Below are 18,305 nucleotides of genomic sequence, written 5' to 3' on the forward strand. Positions count from 1 at the left end.
TAATTAGAATACAGTTACATTCAAAAGGTATTTTGATTACTGAAGAGATTATTTTGCATTTATATTGTCATTTTTTTAATTTAATATTTAGTCCTTTCAGATGGAAAACATTTATACATATAAACGATGTGATCCAAAGTGCATTTGAACAGCGGTGAAACACTTTCTTATGATGTGTTACATTCATACGAGCAGACAGAGAAGTACGATTGAAGTAAGTTTGGAGCAGAAGAAATAGAAATAAACCTTGTGTAAATTGTTAGCTTTACGCTAAGCTAAAATGCTATTTCTAACCATTTTACATGCACATGTTACCAGACACGATCATATTTATTTATCAAGAACATTCACATTGGATCATAATTTCTTTTTTCTAGAAAGACCTTTGAGATTAGGGCAAAAATCATGTTCTTGATAATATTTTTTTTTTTTTATTGCTATCCTGTAAAAATATCTAAAAATCCTTAAAACAAGATCAATTTGATTTATCTTGTTTTAGAAAAAACATGGCATGAGATATTTAGTTTTTTCAGAGAATGTATTTTTAACATGTGTATTTTGAGTTTTTATAGTCAAAACAAGTGAAAAAAAATCTACCAGTGCTGAAGAAGTAATCCAAAGTATTTAGAATACGTTACTGTTACTTGAGTAATCTAACGGAATATGTTACAAATTACATTTTACAGCATGTAATCTGCAGTGGAATACATTTCAAAAGTAACCCTTCCCATATCTGTACATGCACACAAATTACACCAAGAACTAGCATAAAAAACAACACAGTAAGGCCGGTTTAACCTGCATGCTCCATTTATGCAATAATTATATACACTAATGCTTTTAAAAATATCTGAACCATCTCTTTTAGTTTGCAAAAAAATTAAAAATTGCATTGGCGAAATGGCTCTAACAGTGGAAGTCTATGGGGCAAGCAAATGTACAATGATTCCATTGTAAGAGGATAATTGTCAATACATGTGTATGTTTGTTTTTATCCACATATTTTTATGCATATTTTTTAATCAAACTTTAAGAATGATTAATACTTAAACATTCCTAACTTAAACATTCAAAACTGATCAAATAATGAAACGAAAAACAAAATGAAGAAACAAAGATATAGATAAAAGCTGTTTGTGAGTACAGTGGTGTGAAAGCCACTAATGAATTCCAAAGGTCTCAAGTTCGAAACCCCACAAATGATGGTTTTTTTTTTTTTGACATATTCAGCACCCATCTCGTGATGGCCGGTGTTGTGCCAAAATCCAACTGCCCACCAGGTTCTGATCTTCACTTACCAGACTGACCTAAAGCCCAACCCTACACCCACCCCTAACCTCACTGGTCCCTACCCCTAAAGCCCATCCTTAAACCTACCCCAAAACATAAGGATACTAGGGAGTAAACATTCGGCACTAAACCGGCGACTGCCAATGTGGAAGATGTAAATGTAATGTGCGTTTTAACTGTGCATTATAAAAAAACAAGATTTGATATCTGATAATTGTCTTTAAAATCATAGTCTCATAATTTAAAGCATATCAAAAATGTAATGAGACACAAGATGGAACGCTTAAAACAATTTAAGTAAATTATAATTACTTTACAAAAAAGTAGGCCTGATGAACTAAGTGACTTTTTTAGCAATTACATCAGAAATTACAGCACCATCTTTGCCACAGAGCAATGGCTTTAAAAAAGGGGAAAGTCAGTCGTTGGTACAGAGAAGCTCGTTAAGCCGATCTCTTATCATCACCTAATTACGGGCTGTAAGGTTCTGATATTGTTTGCCGCAGGTTGTTAGGTGTGCATTTTCCCTCCTAGACCCATCAAATTTGACAGAACCTACCCAGTCCAGATAAACATTATGTGGTATTAGACTTTTAAACTAAAGTACAGCATAGCGTTCTGGCCTTGGTGTCCCGTCTGGTCCTGCTGAAGCTAGGTGTAGTTGTTTTCTGTTTTCCTGTTAAACACACATCAGGTAGAATCCCTCTCTGGCAAACATGATGTAGGGAACATGATGAATTGTCTAACAGTTCCTGTTAGTCTCAAACAGAAAGAAATTGACAATGACTTAATTGAAATCTCGCTCATTGGCTCAGCGGTTAAGGCTCAGGGTTACTGACCGAAAGGTCGGGGGTTCAAGCCCCAACACCGCCAAGATAACACTGTTGGGCCCTTGAGCAACGCCCTTGACCCTATCTGCTCCAGGGGTGCTGTTTCATGTCTGACCCCAGTTTAGTTGGGATATGTGAAAACAACTGCATTTCATTGATTGGCTCTGTACCTGTACTCCGCACAATGACAATAAAGTTGAATCTGAATCTTCTTAAACTAGATTGTGGGTTGTTAGTGAATAAGATGCAGATTTCTGTGCTCAAATACCATGTGCAAAAAGTGTTTAGTGAATTCACCAGACTACATTTTATATTATTTATATATATATATATATATATATATATATATATATATATATATAGCAAGTGTCTCAAAACAAAGAAGAAAAAAATTAAGACATTTCATCATTTTACAGTGTACAAATTTAATTGCGACATTACAACAGCATTCAATTCAGAGGCCTGTAATCAGTATTTTATTTTAAAGGAACAAAACAGCACCTTCTTGGGCTAATATGCCAAACTAAACTGCATATACCCGTCACAAATATAGAGTACTTGCTGTACATCAACATGAAGATTGGTCTTGATCTATTTAAAACAGTAAACCTAAAACTGAAAAGGAGTACTTGTATGTATTGTACAATGTTAGAACAACATTAAATTAAAATATTACACCAGCAGCAATTTTGAGCATTTAGATACATTTACTATTGAGAGTCCTACTCAACAATTTCTTATCCAATTTTTGCCGTTTTTAAAGAAAAACAAAAAACAAAAACAAAAATGCCATGTTTCTGGGCTTAAATGGTAATTATGCCCACCTGTCATTAAAGTGACTACAAAGAACCAGTAATACAGGAACTACAGGAGGACATGATATTTTACACGGTAAACTCAAAAACAGTACTTTTTCTTTCACTAAGCACATTTATCACATTCAATGATTTGGCATCAATGAAAAACAGAATAAGGGAAAACCCACAAAATTCAAATTTGTCTAAAGTGAAAGTTAAGACCAGAGACATGAATATCAGACAGCATATTAGCATTCTGAGAAGAATTAACACCGATTCAATTAGACCACATTGAAATGAACTACCTTCAACTTGCACACATTTAAAATCTGTGAACAAATTTGAATTGTAAAAAAAGAAAGGAGGCAAGAAAACCAAAGCCTTTTAAGCAAGTAATTTGCTTTTTAAAGTGTGCACCTTGGAAGACAGATTCCCTGCATCCAGCTCCAAAAAGACCTTCTGAAAAACTTCAAAGGTATATTTAAGTTCTTTAGGGTAGCTCAGGTTTAAAGCATAAATGAGTCCCATTAGGAAACCACATGCTTGGGGTACATCGGAAACACCAGTAAGCACCTCTGATCCTTCAAAGACTATCCTCACTGTGGGACTGTTGTCATCGGTGACTCTGCTGATGACAAAAATCTTGAGGATCATGGAAGTGAGGTCATCATACAGATCCTGTGGGGTCAAAACAGTGTTTGAATATCCAACACAAAAAGTAATAGTATTCAACAAAGACATCAACAAAGAATTTCCATTTCACTCCTAGCCTGCTTAAAAAAACGGTTGCATGAAATTGAGGTATGTAATGAAATATTCTTCATCTTTGTCATTACTGGGTTATACACTGCCTTTAGTTGGACCGCCTTTAGCTTTGATAATGGCACGCATTCGCCATGGCATTATTTCTACAATCTTCTTTCAACGTCACAACATTTATTTCCATCCAGAGTTGACAAATATTTGGCCGAGATCTTGACTTAATGATGGGAGGGTCGAACTACTCCGTATAGTCTTCTCCAGCACATCCCAAAGACTTCCAATGGGTTTCAAGGTCAGGATTCGTGATTCCTCATGCTCCCTGAACCACTCTTTCACAATTTGAGCCAGATGAATCTTGGCATTGTTGTCCTGGAATATGCCCGTGCCATCAGGGAAGAAAAAAATCCATTGATGGCATAACCTGGTCATTCAGTACATTCAAGTAATCAGCTGACTTCATTTTACTGCCTAGACCTGACCAATTGAAGCAACCCCAGATCATAACACAGAACACTGGGCACTATGCATGACTGGAACATTGCTTTATGCGCTTCCCTTCTTAACCTGACATGCCCGTCGCTTGAGAGTAGGGTAAATCTGGACTCATCAGACAACATGTCCTTTTCCCATTGCTCCACAGTCCAACCTTGGCGCTCCCTAGCAAACTGAAGTAGTTTTTTCTGATTAGCCTCCACTAGCAAGTGGCTCTCTTGTGGCTACACAGCTGTTTAGTCCCAATCCTATAGTTTCTCGTCGAATTGTGCATGTGAAAATGCTCTTAATTTCACTACTAAACATAGCCATGAGTTCTTCTGTCAAATTTTTTTTACAATGTGACTTAAAGCGTTTTAGTGATCTCAGATCACGATCATTCACGATTTTTTTCTGACCACATTTCTGCCAAGCTGACGGTTCACCACTATCCTTCAAGGTTTTAATAATGCGTTGGACAGTTCTTAACCCAGTTCCAGTTATTCCAGCAATCTCCATAGTTGTTTTCTTTGCTTGATACAGGCCAATAATTTACCCTGAAACAGAGTAACATCTTATGCACGAACACGGGACACGTCTTCAGTCATGGTTGTTTAGGAAATGAGAAGCTACACTCTGCATCAGTTAAGGTTAAAAGAATTGTTGCCAGCTGAAACATATTAATCACTGCAATAATGATCCAATCATTATGATTGGCTCTTAATGATCTGGCTTGCCAAAAAAAAAGTCGCCGTTTGGATTTAAATAAGCAGTGTATATAATCCACATGCCCAGTAAAGTAGTCGTACTTTAAGACCACTAGGGCTGGGAATTGTCACAGACCTTTCCATTTTATGACGATATTTAGTTTTGTGAGTATTGAGATCAAGTGTTGTTATTTGATGTTGAGATATACACTCAGAGAGCACTTTATTATGAACACCTGTACACCTACTTATTCATGGAATTATCTAATCAGCCAATCGTGTGGCAACAGTGCAATGCATAAAAGCATGCAGATACCGGTCAGGAGCTTCAGTTAATGTTCACATCAACCATCAGAATGGGGGAAAATCTTGGTGATTTCGATCGTGACATGATTGTTGGTGCCAGACAGGCTGGTTTGAATATTTCTGTTACTGCTGATCTCCTGGGAGGTTACAGTGAGGCACTTACAATGGAACTTAATGTGGCCAATATTTGGAAGGTTTAAAAAGGCAGAAATGTGAAGCTTATCATTTTATAGAATCCTTAAATTGGCAATACTTTTGAAAAAGTGAGTATTTTAACGTTTACAGATTGGCCCCATTCAATTCCATTGTACTATAAGTAACTCATTGTAACCCACATTTTTGCCTCTTTTAAAGAAAGGGAGGGGCAAGTCAAAATAAATTTGTGATATTAAAGATTATGCCACAAATGCTGTCAATTTAAGCTTCACTTGTATTGAACCCAGAATATTCATTTAAACATTAATATAATGAATTTGGGAAAAGCAGAAAGAACTATAATACTGGCAACACTTACACAGGGAAAACAAATCTATACAGTTTTACCTTATGCTCCATTATCAGGTTTTCCACTTTCTCGCCAAGGTATGTGATGAGGCTACTGATAACAACATGTCGTCTTCTATCAATGGTGTTGCTCTATCAAAAGATACAATTTGTACATTACTTACAAATTTGACTTTGATATATAACATACAAATATTTTACTTCTTCATATTGTCATACAATGATCACACACCGTATAGAGCAAATCCATGGCCTTGCTGATTTTCCCTCCTGCAGCACCACCCTTTTTTTTGAACATATTGAGCAGCTTTGGGGTGTAGAGGTCTAATTTCTGCATGAATGTTGATTGTAGTCGGATTGTAGTAATCCTTTGAAATTCCTCTTCAATCTAAAATGAAACCCAAACAGAAATGGGCATATGTGGCAAAGACATCTTTCCATTAAGTCATCACACTTTAAAACAGAGTAAACCTACCTGTGAGGGCTGAAACAAAGCAGGCCATCTTGTTTTAATATCAATCACAGGAAGGCTTTGTAGAATAATCTCTTTTCTGCGGTAAGAGAAGGTCTTTTGCATTTTCTGACAGATAGTTTGGTTGTTGTCTCTCTTCTTAACCTCAAACAGTAGCTCCACACGCTCCTTTTCTAGGGTCTCATCAGTTTCACCAAGTGGATGTGGTGGTAGGTAATTCACCTCTGCCTTCTTTGGTTTTTTAATATTCTTGGCTGGAGTTCTCTCATCTATGGCCTTTCTCTTAATGCTGTTCGCATCAAGTTCGGGGCAACCTATGGACCTGATCTTAGCTCTGTAATTGCCCATCTTGTACTTAAGTCTGGTATTCCATCCATATAAGCCATTAAAGGATCCAGGCTCCCTAAGGCATGGGTGCTTTTGAATCAAGGCTTCGACAACCTGCTCTCTTTGAGCACTGGAAGGATATGCGGTGTACTCAAAAATGCTTTCAGCAAGTTTTTCTAGAATGTCAGATTTGACACTTGGATTGATGAGAAAGCTTCCATCTTTTGTGTATGCCTCATTGCCAGCTTTAAGAATGAGCTCTGTGTCATATGCAAAGGAAGGTATCTCAAATTGAGTTGGCCAAGGATGGGAACGTAGGGAAGAACTAGAAGTACTCTCAGGTGAGAATAAGCCGACTGCATCTCGGTATCGCGATGAGCTGGTGTCTTCATTTGGCATAGTGGAGTAATGGTAACTTTCCTGGCCAATGGAACTGAAGCACTCCTGAAGAGTCAATGCCATTACGGGCTGTGGTTCTATGAAAACAACTTTGATTGTATCATTGTCTTTGATTTCATCTGTGGCCATCAAAGTAAAAAATTGACCCTCAAAATCAGAGTCCAAATAGTGTAGGCAGAACTCCCTGTCAAGCATGAATGTTTCCTTTACCCGCAATTTCAGTTCAGGTACAGTTTTAGGGATTCCACTTGGCAAGACAAGCTTGCGGATTTTACCATCCATTATTACCCGTAGCCTGGCAGACATCTTGACTGGTAACCTGTAATAAGAATAATACAATCATTAGTTATTACTACAGGCATATATACACTAAACAATTCAAGCATCCATTATTTGGGCAGTATAAAACCTTGGTCTAGTGCAGTGGTTCTCAATTCTGGTCCTGGGTTACAAACCTGATTTAAATCATTAGCTCCATAGCAGAGAGATCCATGAATTGGACTGTATCAGATAAGGAAGACATTACAAATGTGCTGTATATAAAAAAATATGCAAATTAGATGATTATCTTTAAAATGTAAGTCTGAAGTATATTGCTTGTCAATTTAACATGAATTTGTATACGTGAACGGCATGTTTTAGCAAAAATGCAAGTTACAAAATAATTATATTCGTTTTTTTAGAAATATAGTTAAATAAAAATTGTAATAAAAGGTAACAAAATCTTTCAAAGAACATTGCATTAGTTGTGCATAGATTACCCACAATAATGAGGAAACTGAGTAAAGGGGTTAACATTGTTAGAGTGCGGATTTGTAATCCGGCCCCTTGGTAGAATGGATAAAAAATGTTGGCCCTCGCCCCTTCAAAGTTGCCCATCCCTGAAATAGAGCAACTTGTCCCATAATAGGACACATCTCAATTGCCAAATGAACACATCTCATCTGGATAGTTATTTAAGACTGCTGTCTTTATGTCCTCCTTTAATACTTCAGAGGGAACAGTAGTCAGCATTGTGATGTCGAGGGGAGGTTTGAAAATGTCCGTGCCATAAAGATGGTAGGCAATTTTAAGCTGATGCTTAACACTAAGAGATCGTAAAATGTTGCAGAATGTGCTGGTTTGGCTGACTAAGCACTTAAAGAAACAGTGTTTTGCTTCAAAGTGCAGTGTGGTCTGGAATCTTTTATCAACTCTGGATAATGCACAAGGTAATGGTGTTTTTTTGGAATGAGCATTTAGTTTGGAAAAATATTAAAGAACCTACAGTATATGTCAATGATCTGATATCTCGGAATCCAGGTAAGAAATGGTCTCTCCTGTGTGACAAGGGGAAGCACAAATTCGACTTATGTCCTTGAGATCCAAGAGCAAATTCCATGCTGATTCTTCTGCAGGTAACAACCCCCCCCCCCCCGCTCTTCTGAATGGTCAAGTTCAGTGGAACTGGCAGAGGGCAGTTTTTTTTATTTTTTTGGTCAAACCACTTGATTGCATAATATACTTCTTGATGAAATCATTGAAAGAGAATGCCAACTCTAGAGGCACAATTCCCTCAAACAGGTCATGATGGAGATCTGGTGGATATCAAGACAAAACATGAAAATATTGTAGTTTTTCTGTCAGAGCGCACTGGTTTTTCACACCAAAGCAAACGTGATGGAGCATTCGCCACATGTGTAGAGTGTTTCTTTTTTGAGACAGTTCTTGTACCGCAATATCTGCAACATGCCCCAAGTAGAATCTGCAGATATGTAATACTGAAAAACTTTCCACAAACCTACTCATGGAATGAGCCCCTAAATTATCTGCTACCATGCTAAATATAGTACTTTCCCAATGCAGGAACAATAGCTTTGTGGAGAATAGCCAAGTAAATACTGGTCAGAGTAGCATGAAATGTGTTGAGAGATTTGCCAATACCCAATTATTATTATTTTTGTGTGTTCCACGTGAACAACAAAATTTAAAGTCATCAACATAGAGAAGAAGAAGAACCAGCGTAACTCCGTCTTTGGACAAACACTCTGTAACTTGATAAAGACGGGCAAGGAGGAGGCAGGAATCGGCTGAACAGTCAACTGAAAGTTTTAATGCAATACTCATCATAAAACAAACACACACACGTGCCTCTCTCTGGTGCCTCCGGCACCCTTTATCTTGCTCTCCCGCCGATTCAGCGCCAGCCATGCACCATCCCGGCCCAGCCATGCCCTCATTGTCACACTCTCATTCTCTTTTAAATGGGTTTCATCATAAAACGATGAGAGAACAGACTGACAACTGGCCTGAATGGTTTCTCTTGGTGGCGCAGTTACTCACCTCAATCCGTGTGGCAGAAGACAAGTCACGGTTGCTTCAATACACGCATCTTATCACGTGGCTCATTGTGCATGACACCGCGGAGATTCCGCATGTGGAGTCTCATGCTACAATCCATGCACAACTTACCACACACCCCACTGAGAGCAAGAACCACTAATAGTTACCCCATGTGACTTTACCCTCCCTAGCAACCGGGCCAATTTGATTGCTTAGTAGACCTGGCTGGAGTCACTCAGCACATCCTTCATTCGAACTCACGACTCCAAGGGTGGTGGTCCGTATCAATACTCGCTGAGCTACCCAGGCCCCTGATTCACAGATCTATTTAAACAAATCTGAAACTATTGAATCATCAATAGTACAATCGTGCTTCTTTAAACAGGAAACTTTGCAAAAGTTTTAGGCACTTAAGATGTTTCACAAAAACATTTGTCTTAAGATGGTTATTTATATCTTCAGCTTTAGTGTGTCAATAGGAAAAATAAATTTTAGACTTCCAAACATCACTTTTGCAAATAGAAAAGATTAGAATAGAAGAACAGGGCGCTCTGCAAGAGATGACATTGCCCCTCACTGAACATCGTGTCAGTCTGAGATTACATGAAGAGACAGAAGCAATTGAGACAGCCTAAATAAATAAAAGAACTGTGGTGAATTCTCCAAGACTATCTGCCAAAAACCAAGAAAATTGTGTCCAGGTGTACCTAGAAGAATTGGGGCTGTTTTAAAGGCAAAGGTGGTCACACCAAATATTGATTTAGCTCTTTTTATGTTTACTCTACTTTGTATGATATTAAGTGATAAATGAAAACTATTTAAGGCATCCTCACTATGCAACATTTTTCACAAGTGCCTAAAGCTTGTGGAGTGGGGATGGTGTAGTGGTCTAAAGCACATAACTGGTAATCTGGAAATCAGAAGTTCGCTGGTTCGATCTCCACAGCCACCACCATTGTGTCCTTGAGCAAGGCACTTAACTCCAGGTTGCTCCGGGGGGATTGTCCCTGTAATAAGTGCACTGTAAATCGCTTTGGATAAAAGCGGCTGCCAAATGCATAAATGTAATGTAAATGTAAATGTTTGTAGAGCACATGCTAAAACAGTACTAGCTCTTTAAGAACGGCGGCCGTTAGACCAGTTAGTTTTACCCTACTGATGATGTGTTGTTGCAATAGTAATCTTGCTCAGTACGAGAGGAACCGCAGGTTCAGACATTTGGTGCGTGTGCTTGGCTGAGGAGCCACTGGTGCGAAGCTACCATCTGTGGGATTATGACTGAACGCCTCTAAGTCAGAATCCCCCCTAAACATAATGATGCCGCGGGACTCCGATTGGCCCTGGACAGCCGGCCCGCGAGGGTCCGGTGAGGAGAGCCGTTCGAGATGGGCTTAGGGTTTGGTCGAATGAGTGCCGCCCCTCATCCATCTGATTCATCTTTTTCAGGTCGTCTACGAGTCATTTAGCACCATGATCTCCACAAAATTGCAGTGCGTGATGGGTGAGGGGCAGCACTCATTTCACCGCGCCCTAAGCCCGTCTCGAACGGCAATGACAAATGGATCTCGTCTTTGAACACATTACATGCAACAAGTCAAACCAAACTTAGCAACTCTCAACGCATTGTTGAAGGATCTCAGTGCTGAACTTCTTTACCACTATTCTACTCAAACACTGATGAGTGAAATCAAAGCAATTACCAGCCATTTTCTATAATCACGGACATTTAGTCACATTGCTTGATATCAGGTCGCATATGCGAGCGATTTACTTACATTGTAGATGGCTGAGTATTAGATAGATCTTGGAATTTGTTCAGTTTTTAATTTTTTCAAATGATGATCGTGATGCATCAGAAAATCTGTATTTTTACCCGCCCCTAAAGTATGGGAGGCAAAGGATTTGTGCTGTCTACACAAGCTAGTAGCAGCACACTTTGACCTCTGGAAAAAGTCATCATGAAATCAGAATCAGGACAGTTGAAGAGTTTCACAAACACTAAAGAACACCCACTACCTCGCTCTTATATGCGACAGCTCCATCCTGTTCGGTGTCAACATCTCTTGATTTCTGTTGGGCAGCTGTAAAATAATAAGATCCATTAGTTCACATTTATGCTACAGGGGTCTTAGAAATAAAATAGTACATATGTTACAAGTGGTGTCAAACTGTGGGATGGACTACAACAATAATACTTTGCTTTGAGAAAAGCTTTCAGATGTGAAAGGGTGCTTGACAAGAATTCCTGAGAGTAGATAGACTTACTTCATGCAGTTGTGACTCATGAGCAGGGGAGCCATTGTGGCTACCTTCTATTTTGATGCCGCTGCTGGATGCATCACTGTCCCCTGTATCATCCGAGCTGTATCTTGTGATGTGCTGTGCCTGATAGGTGCTACCAATTTCAGGATTAGGCTCAGGTTCGTTCTTAATCTGAGCAGCATGGTTAATGAGGGTAAAATCTTCCATCATGTAGGTTGCAACGTCTTTGCTGACCAGCTGATCATCTTCAACGTCCATACATGCTGATAAAGATGCAGATTCATTACACACAGGCATCTGCACTCTATTATCTTCCTGCTTTGCAAAGACCTTTAGTTTTATATGCATCTCTGTGTCCTTCCCGTCATATTCAGATCTCCACTGCTTTTCTGAAAATGTCTGGGTGCATTTTGGCGCTGAAGTCTCAGAGGAGCAGGGCTGTGATTCTTAATGGGTTAAAGCAGAGAGAAACATTAAAAAGATGGTTGTGAATTTAAAGAAGCAAATATTGGGGAAGAAGAATGAGGCAAGAAATTATGAGCAATAAATGGATAGTTCACCCAAACATGAAAATGCTCTCATCATCATGCCATCCCACCTTCATTTTTGCTGAACTCAAATGAAGATTTTAGAAGAATATCTCAGCTCTGTAGGCCCATACAATACAAGTGAATGGTGACTAAAAGTTTGAAGCTCGAAAAAGCACATAAAGGCAGCATGGAAGTAATCCATAAGACTCCAGTGATTAATCCAAGTTTTAAGTGATCCAATCACTTTTGGGTGAGAACAGACCAAAATGTAACTCCATTGCACGATTTTAAGCTTGATTTCACCTTGTCCTTGACGCATGCACAGAGCACTAGATGGCGCTGTGAGGTGTAATTGAGCTTAAAATCATGATCACCAAGGAGACTGCAGAGGTCAAGATTTATAGTAAAAAAAAATAAAAAAAAGAGTTAAGCCCCATTTCACACTGTCAGCGATTTTGTCACTGCCAGCAATAAGAGACCATTCATTTTCAATGAGAGCTGGCGACTTCCTGCGACACGAGCGACAGCAACCGTTGGCGACAGGATGTGGTCATGTCAAGCGACGAGACAAAGTTGAGAAAAGCTCAACTTGATGCAAATGCAGAGAGATATCGCGCAGCGACAGCCAATGAGAAAAGACAGTGACGCTCATGTCATCAGTCTCCTGTGAGATAATGGAGAGGAGTGCAATAAAAGACAGAGTTGTTGTTGTCGTCATCGATTTTACTGTTCTGTAACAACTTACATGGATATAATAAAACAGTGATGTGTGGAAAAACATGTCAGTAATTGTCAGTATTCTGATTGAGTTTGATTGATACATTGAAAGATCTTTTGTGTTGATATATTGCATTGAGTATTGATGCGGTTTTAAAATGTTCCCATCCAGAATGCTAATTTTTAAACCGACTTAATCAAATTGGATAATGTACCAGAAATTGGCAACATGGTTAGTGAGTTTAATGCATACATTAATAGATTGTTTGTCTTGTTTATGATGGGATGCATTGAGCACAGCTTTAGTTTATATAAAAGCAGAATGTTCATTATTAGAGGCAAAACAAATGATTCCTTGTCAAATAAGAATATGTTTGTTTTACTGGCAATCTAGCTCATCTGTGATCAGATTTTCTGAAGCTATGTCCAGTTGTGCAGCCAAACAATAACATTAGAGCGACAGAAGTAGGAACGCCCACTAGCGACAAGAAATACAGAAAGAAGCGACATCTAGCAACAAAATAGCTGACAGTGTGAACGGGGCTTCAGCCTACATTTTGGTCTGTTCTGACCCAAAACCGATTGGATCACTTCAGAAGACATGGATTCAAATACTGGAGTACTTTTATGCTGACTTTATGTGCTTTTTGGCACTTCAAAGATCTGGCCATAATTCACTTGCATTGAATGGACATACAGAGCTGAAATATTCTTCAATGTGTTTAGCAGAAGAAAGAGTCATACACATCTGGGACGGCATGAGGGTGAGTAAATGATGAGAGAATTTTCATTTTTAGGTGTACTATCCCTTTAAGAATACTGGCGATAAAATGGTAGTAATTTTTTTACTTTAAAGGTATATTAGTCTACAAAAACTATGACCAAAAAATATGAAGGTTAAATACCTATGTTCAGAAAGGTTAATAATAATACTAAACTTACTATTATTATATAATCATAATTATTAAGCTTTATGTGCTCAATCTAATACTGAAACTGTCAGTAGGAAACAACACAATGGTACAGCAAGTCGACTAATATTATGATTCAGTTTAAAGGGCCAAGATACAGACTTGAGAACCCCGCATTATAAAACATGAGAATTAGTCGAGTGACAGTATAAAGCTACATTGACTTGATATGACAACAATAGGTAATATTAATAATAAATATGAACACTATACACTATTCATTTAATCGGCTAGGGTAAACGCGATAACGACTCTTGACTATCGAAATTTCGTTAAGAAGTGCATATAAAAATCCAAACGTGAAAAAATAAATAAATAAATAAATATGAGCTTCGGATGTGCGTGAATACACTAACCAGAATGAATCTGAACTCCAGCCTCCTGCAGGCGTCTCTTCAGCAGCTCTATCTCATGTCTGGAGCGACAAATCTCCTCATTATAGTCTGCAAATATGTCTTCAACCGCCGTAAAAATTTCTTGGGCAGCCAAAGTTAACCTCTCTGTCAGAAACCCCTTTAAACCGTGCAGTTTAGACATGGTGTGTTGATAAAATGTCACTGAACGATTCTGTTCCTCCTTTATTTGTCTGCGTTCATCTTGCTGAGCCCGATAATGATATGCGCCACCGTCTGCATTGGATGTGAGCTGCATTTACAATTTACAATGGTCGCTCAGTAATTTAATGAATATACCGTCTTGGACATGCAAACCCCTAATGGCGTGGTTACAGCATCATTTAAACGTTATAGTTTTCTGTTACCAATGCTACTGTAGATATTCACTGTCAGCCATGTTAATTTAATCCAGTGGCGAGGCCAGAAATCTCAAAGTGGGGGGACCGTGGTAAACAGGGTGGACCTCAATTCTGTGACTACTTTCTGATTTCATTGTGAATATTATGAAGTGTACCCCTTTCCTCAGTCGTTATGAGTCAGTATTCACTCTTTCACACAGCTAATACATAGGTCACAATTACTGGAAACAAAAATAATGATTAGTTGTTGTTTAAATGATTAAAAAAAAAAAGTTTATTATTAGTAATTTGCCTTTTATTGTTCATAGTCAGGGCTGGACTGGGAAGAGAAATTGAGAGAATTTTCTTCGTGTTGTATGTGAACGCACCATAATTCCCTGAAGATGGGCCTTTAAATTATCTGACTCTAGATATAACTCTCCTTTGGCCAGGAAGTGTATTTCGCCCATTTTGATTTGGTGGACCAGCCCCATCCCGGTCCTTATGTGGCCTCGCCCCTGATTTAATTCATTTAATGAGTGAAGGTGTTCAATAACAGGCCATGTGATTCGAACATGGCCGCCCCATGTGCGGACCCCCTCCATGTAGAATAAAACAGCGGTTACTGATATGAGTGTTAGTGATCATGATCTTTAACATATGCACCTTTAAGTGTGATAAGTGAAACGTGCTATATTTAATTCATTTTAAATACAAAATGAACATAAACAAAATTTAAGTTGGATAAAATAACTAACCAATTAGAAAAATTTGATCCATTACAGCTTCATTGCAATGACGAGTCAGAACATAACACAACTAAAACCTTAAAATGACCATATGAATTACGATTTAAAGAACTTTACAGCTCTCCATGTAGAATAAAACAGCTTTTATAAAGTTACTGATATAACTGGTGTCTTTTAAATGTGAGAGGCCATGATTTTCATTCATATATTGCAAAATTTACAATTCATGTCTTTAGAAGTTTAGTTTCACTTTTTTAAAAATTACTGACTGCATCTTTAAATCCTTTAAAAAATGGGCCCTATTCACTTCCATTGTAAATGCTTCACTGTAACTTAGATTTTTGCCTTTTTTTTTTTTTTTTAAAGGAGTCAAAATATATTTTTTTGTGGTAAACAACATTATACCACAAATGCTGTCTTTTGAGTGTAACATGTTTGGAACCCACAATATTCCTTTAATTTAAAACAATGTATTTTTAGTTCCAAAATGTGTCAAACCTACTGCATGTCCTTTACATTGGGTTTTGATACAGTGTTACATAAGCAGCATAATGTATCTTTCACATGATCTCTCCTGCATGATCGGTTTCTAACTATCCTGTCATTATGGGCAACCATTTAAAGGCAATTTTTTAAATAAGCTATTTATATATGTTAAATAAAAAACAACTGAAACTTTTGAGGATTACAGATAAACATTGTATCTTTATTTTCCTCTCTCTGTCTCTTTAAGAGCTGGATGCAGTATACCCTCCATATGGTTACCCTGATATACCCATGGACGGTCTCCCACTGGACCCTGAGCTACATGAGCAATACATGACAGAAATGACCTATGACCCTCGACAGGTGTACCCAAATCCTCTTTAACAACACTGCCAACAGGTCAGCTTGTCTGCATCATCCAAAATGGCTACTTTATTTATTAATACATGTGTGATTTACAATATATGGTTCTTTTGTCAACATCGTACAATTTACGATCTGGCCGTGGGGACAATTCAAAAGATGTTGTTGAAAATAATTTTGAAATGTATCAATTCATCAATGTGAAAAAAGTATTTATAAGAAATATTTGACATGACTATAGAAAGAAACATCTAAAGCGCAAAAAGGCGAAACAATACATCTAAACATGTTTAACAAATGTATGGTAAATGGGGTTAACCTTAGAGGTTACCAAAGCGCTTAACACTGTGTCCCATTCACCCAGTCACACACACATTCATACACCAATGGCCGCAGAGCTGCCATGTAAGGTGCTAGCCTGCCATTGGGAGCATCTTGGGGTTCAGTGTCTTGCCCGAGGACACTTCGGCATGTTGAGTCGTGTGGGCCGGGAATCGAACCGCCAACCCTGCGATTAGCTGCCAATCCGCTCTACCACCTGAGCCACAGCCGCCCAATGCGGGCGATCCAAAATATCCTGCAAGCCTCATTTTGTTTTTTTAATCTAATTTCTTGATCAAATAAACGAGTTGTATTTCTATCTATTTTCAGGTCGAATGAAGTAGATGGTGGTGGAAACTACAAAACGGTTTCTTCCCTGCAACAGGCTTGGACCAGGGCCTGAAATGTGCAGTGCTCGACAGAAAGAACAAAACAAAACACTTGCTTTAGATCAACACTGGTCTGTTTGTGACGTGAACTGGAAGCACTGCCTAACTCATCTCGTTATCTTGTGCTACTAACAGATTGACAAAGCCTAAAGTGTGGTGACGCGATAAGCATGTGGTCATGTCATGTACGTTTTGTACTTTACATTATTTGTCCGAAGATGTCCAAAAAAATGCCATCCTAGAAATGTAGCGTAGTTAGCTAGCTGCTCTGCCACAACAGGTTTTTTATTTTTACGTTCTGTGTATTTGTGGCTAAGAGGCTTTGCTACTGAGTAGAAATAAACAAAAGCAACAAAACATACTAAACTAAAAACTACAGTGACAGAAAGAAAAAAAACATTTATTTTTGTGTATTCTCATAAACTCACTATTATACTATTATACAACATAGGTTGCATACAAACATCTGTTCAAAAGTTTTTTACGTTTGTTTTAAATCATCTGAAATCTCCCCTAATAATAGCTCAAATGATTTTATGGTGAAATATGGAATTGTAGGCATTGAGTCTTCTCTAGACAAACTTTTCATGGAAAAGCTTTTTGTTTTGTGTTATGAAACAAACTGATATTCGGTTGTAAGGGAAGGTTTGTGACATTTAATGAGTTTAGATGAAGATCAAATTACATTTTAGGACCCATTGATGTACAGTGGTGGCCAAAAATATTGGCACCCTTGGTAAATATGAGCAAAGAAGGCTGTGAAAAAAATCTAAATTGTTTATCTTTATTTTTTTTATATATCACAAAAATATAACCTTTAACTGAAGGAAAAAACAATTGAAACAGGGTAAATATCTCATTATTAAATAAATATTATTCTCCAAAACGCATTGGCCATAATTATTGGCAGCCATTATTCAGTACCTTTTGCAGCCTCCCTTTGCCAAGATAACAACTTTGAGTCTTCTCTTATAATGCCTAATGAGGTTGGAGAACACCTGGAAAGGGATCTGAGACCATTCGTCCATACAGAATCTCTCCAGATCCTTCAAATTCAGAGGTCCATGTTGATGGACTCTCTTCTTCAGTTCACCCTATACATTTTTTATCGGGGTCAGGGGACTGGGATGGCCAAGGCAGAACCTTGATTTTGTGGTCCGTGAACAATTTTTGCATTGATTTTGATGTTTGTTTTGGATCATTGTCCTGCTAGAAGATCCAGGCAGAGGCAGCCAGGTTTAGATTTTCGATCTGTTGGTATATGATAGAGTCCATGATGCCATATATCCAAACAAGATGTCCAGGACAGCCCCATAACATTAAAGATCCAGTACCACATTTAACTGTGGGCAATGAGACTTCTTTATCTCTGTGTGCACCAAACCCATCTCTGGTGTTTGCTGCCAAAGTGCTCTTTTTTTGTTTCATCTGACCACAGAACCCGGTCGCATCTGAAGTTCCAGTAGTGTCTGTCAAACTGAAGACTCTTGAGTATGTTGTTTGTTCACAGCTGATGCTTTTTTCTTGAAATCCTCCCAAACAACATGTGATGATGTAGGTGATGTCTGATATATATATATATATATATATATATATA

At 38.1% G+C, this 18,305-nt stretch overlaps 2 protein-coding genes across 2 annotated transcripts in view; one reads left to right on the plus strand and one right to left on the minus strand.

The window, feature by feature from the left end:
- LOC127619766 (junction plakoglobin-like) overlaps positions 1–18,295 on the plus strand; it is a 108,932-nt gene extending 90,637 nt beyond the window's left edge. Inside the window, exons 15-16 of the mRNA XM_052092749.1 lie at positions 15,883–16,034; positions 16,650–18,295. Coding sequence (XP_051948709.1) covers positions 15,883–16,019 — 137 coding nt within the window. The 3' untranslated portion in view covers positions 16,020–16,034; positions 16,650–18,295. The remainder of the gene's footprint in view (positions 1–15,882; positions 16,035–16,649) is intronic.
- Positions 2,540–14,252, minus strand: LOC127619765 (uncharacterized). The gene is made up of 7 exons (XM_052092747.1): positions 14,024–14,252; positions 11,453–11,895; positions 11,204–11,268; positions 6,143–7,184; positions 5,900–6,055; positions 5,707–5,799; positions 2,540–3,595 (listed from the first exon to the last, which is right to left on the minus strand). The coding sequence occupies exons 1-7, from the start codon at positions 14,202–14,204 to the stop codon at positions 3,302–3,304; spliced, it is 2,274 nt and encodes a 757-aa protein (XP_051948707.1). The 5' UTR covers positions 14,205–14,252; the 3' UTR covers positions 2,540–3,301.
- Positions 18,296–18,305: the final 10 nt, after the last annotated feature.

The sequence above is a fragment of the Xyrauchen texanus genome, chromosome 26, assembly GCF_025860055.1.
Source record: "Xyrauchen texanus isolate HMW12.3.18 chromosome 26, RBS_HiC_50CHRs, whole genome shotgun sequence".
In the NCBI taxonomy this organism is placed as follows: domain Eukaryota; kingdom Metazoa; phylum Chordata; class Actinopteri; order Cypriniformes; family Catostomidae; genus Xyrauchen; species Xyrauchen texanus.

Excerpts from the sequence above, each read along its gene's own strand:
- LOC127619765 (XM_052092747.1), bottom strand. The coding sequence starts at position 14,204 with ATGTCTAAACTGCACGGTTTAAAGGGGTTTCTGACAGAGAGGTTAACT. Across the intron at positions 11,269-11,452 it reads ATGAGTCACAACTGCATGAA|CTGCCCAACAGAAATCAAGA; the intron begins GTAAGTCTATCT and ends ATTATTTTACAG. Across the intron at positions 5,800-5,899 it reads CCATGGATTTGCTCTATACG|AGCAACACCATTGATAGAAG; the intron begins GTGTGTGATCAT and ends ATCTTTTGATAG.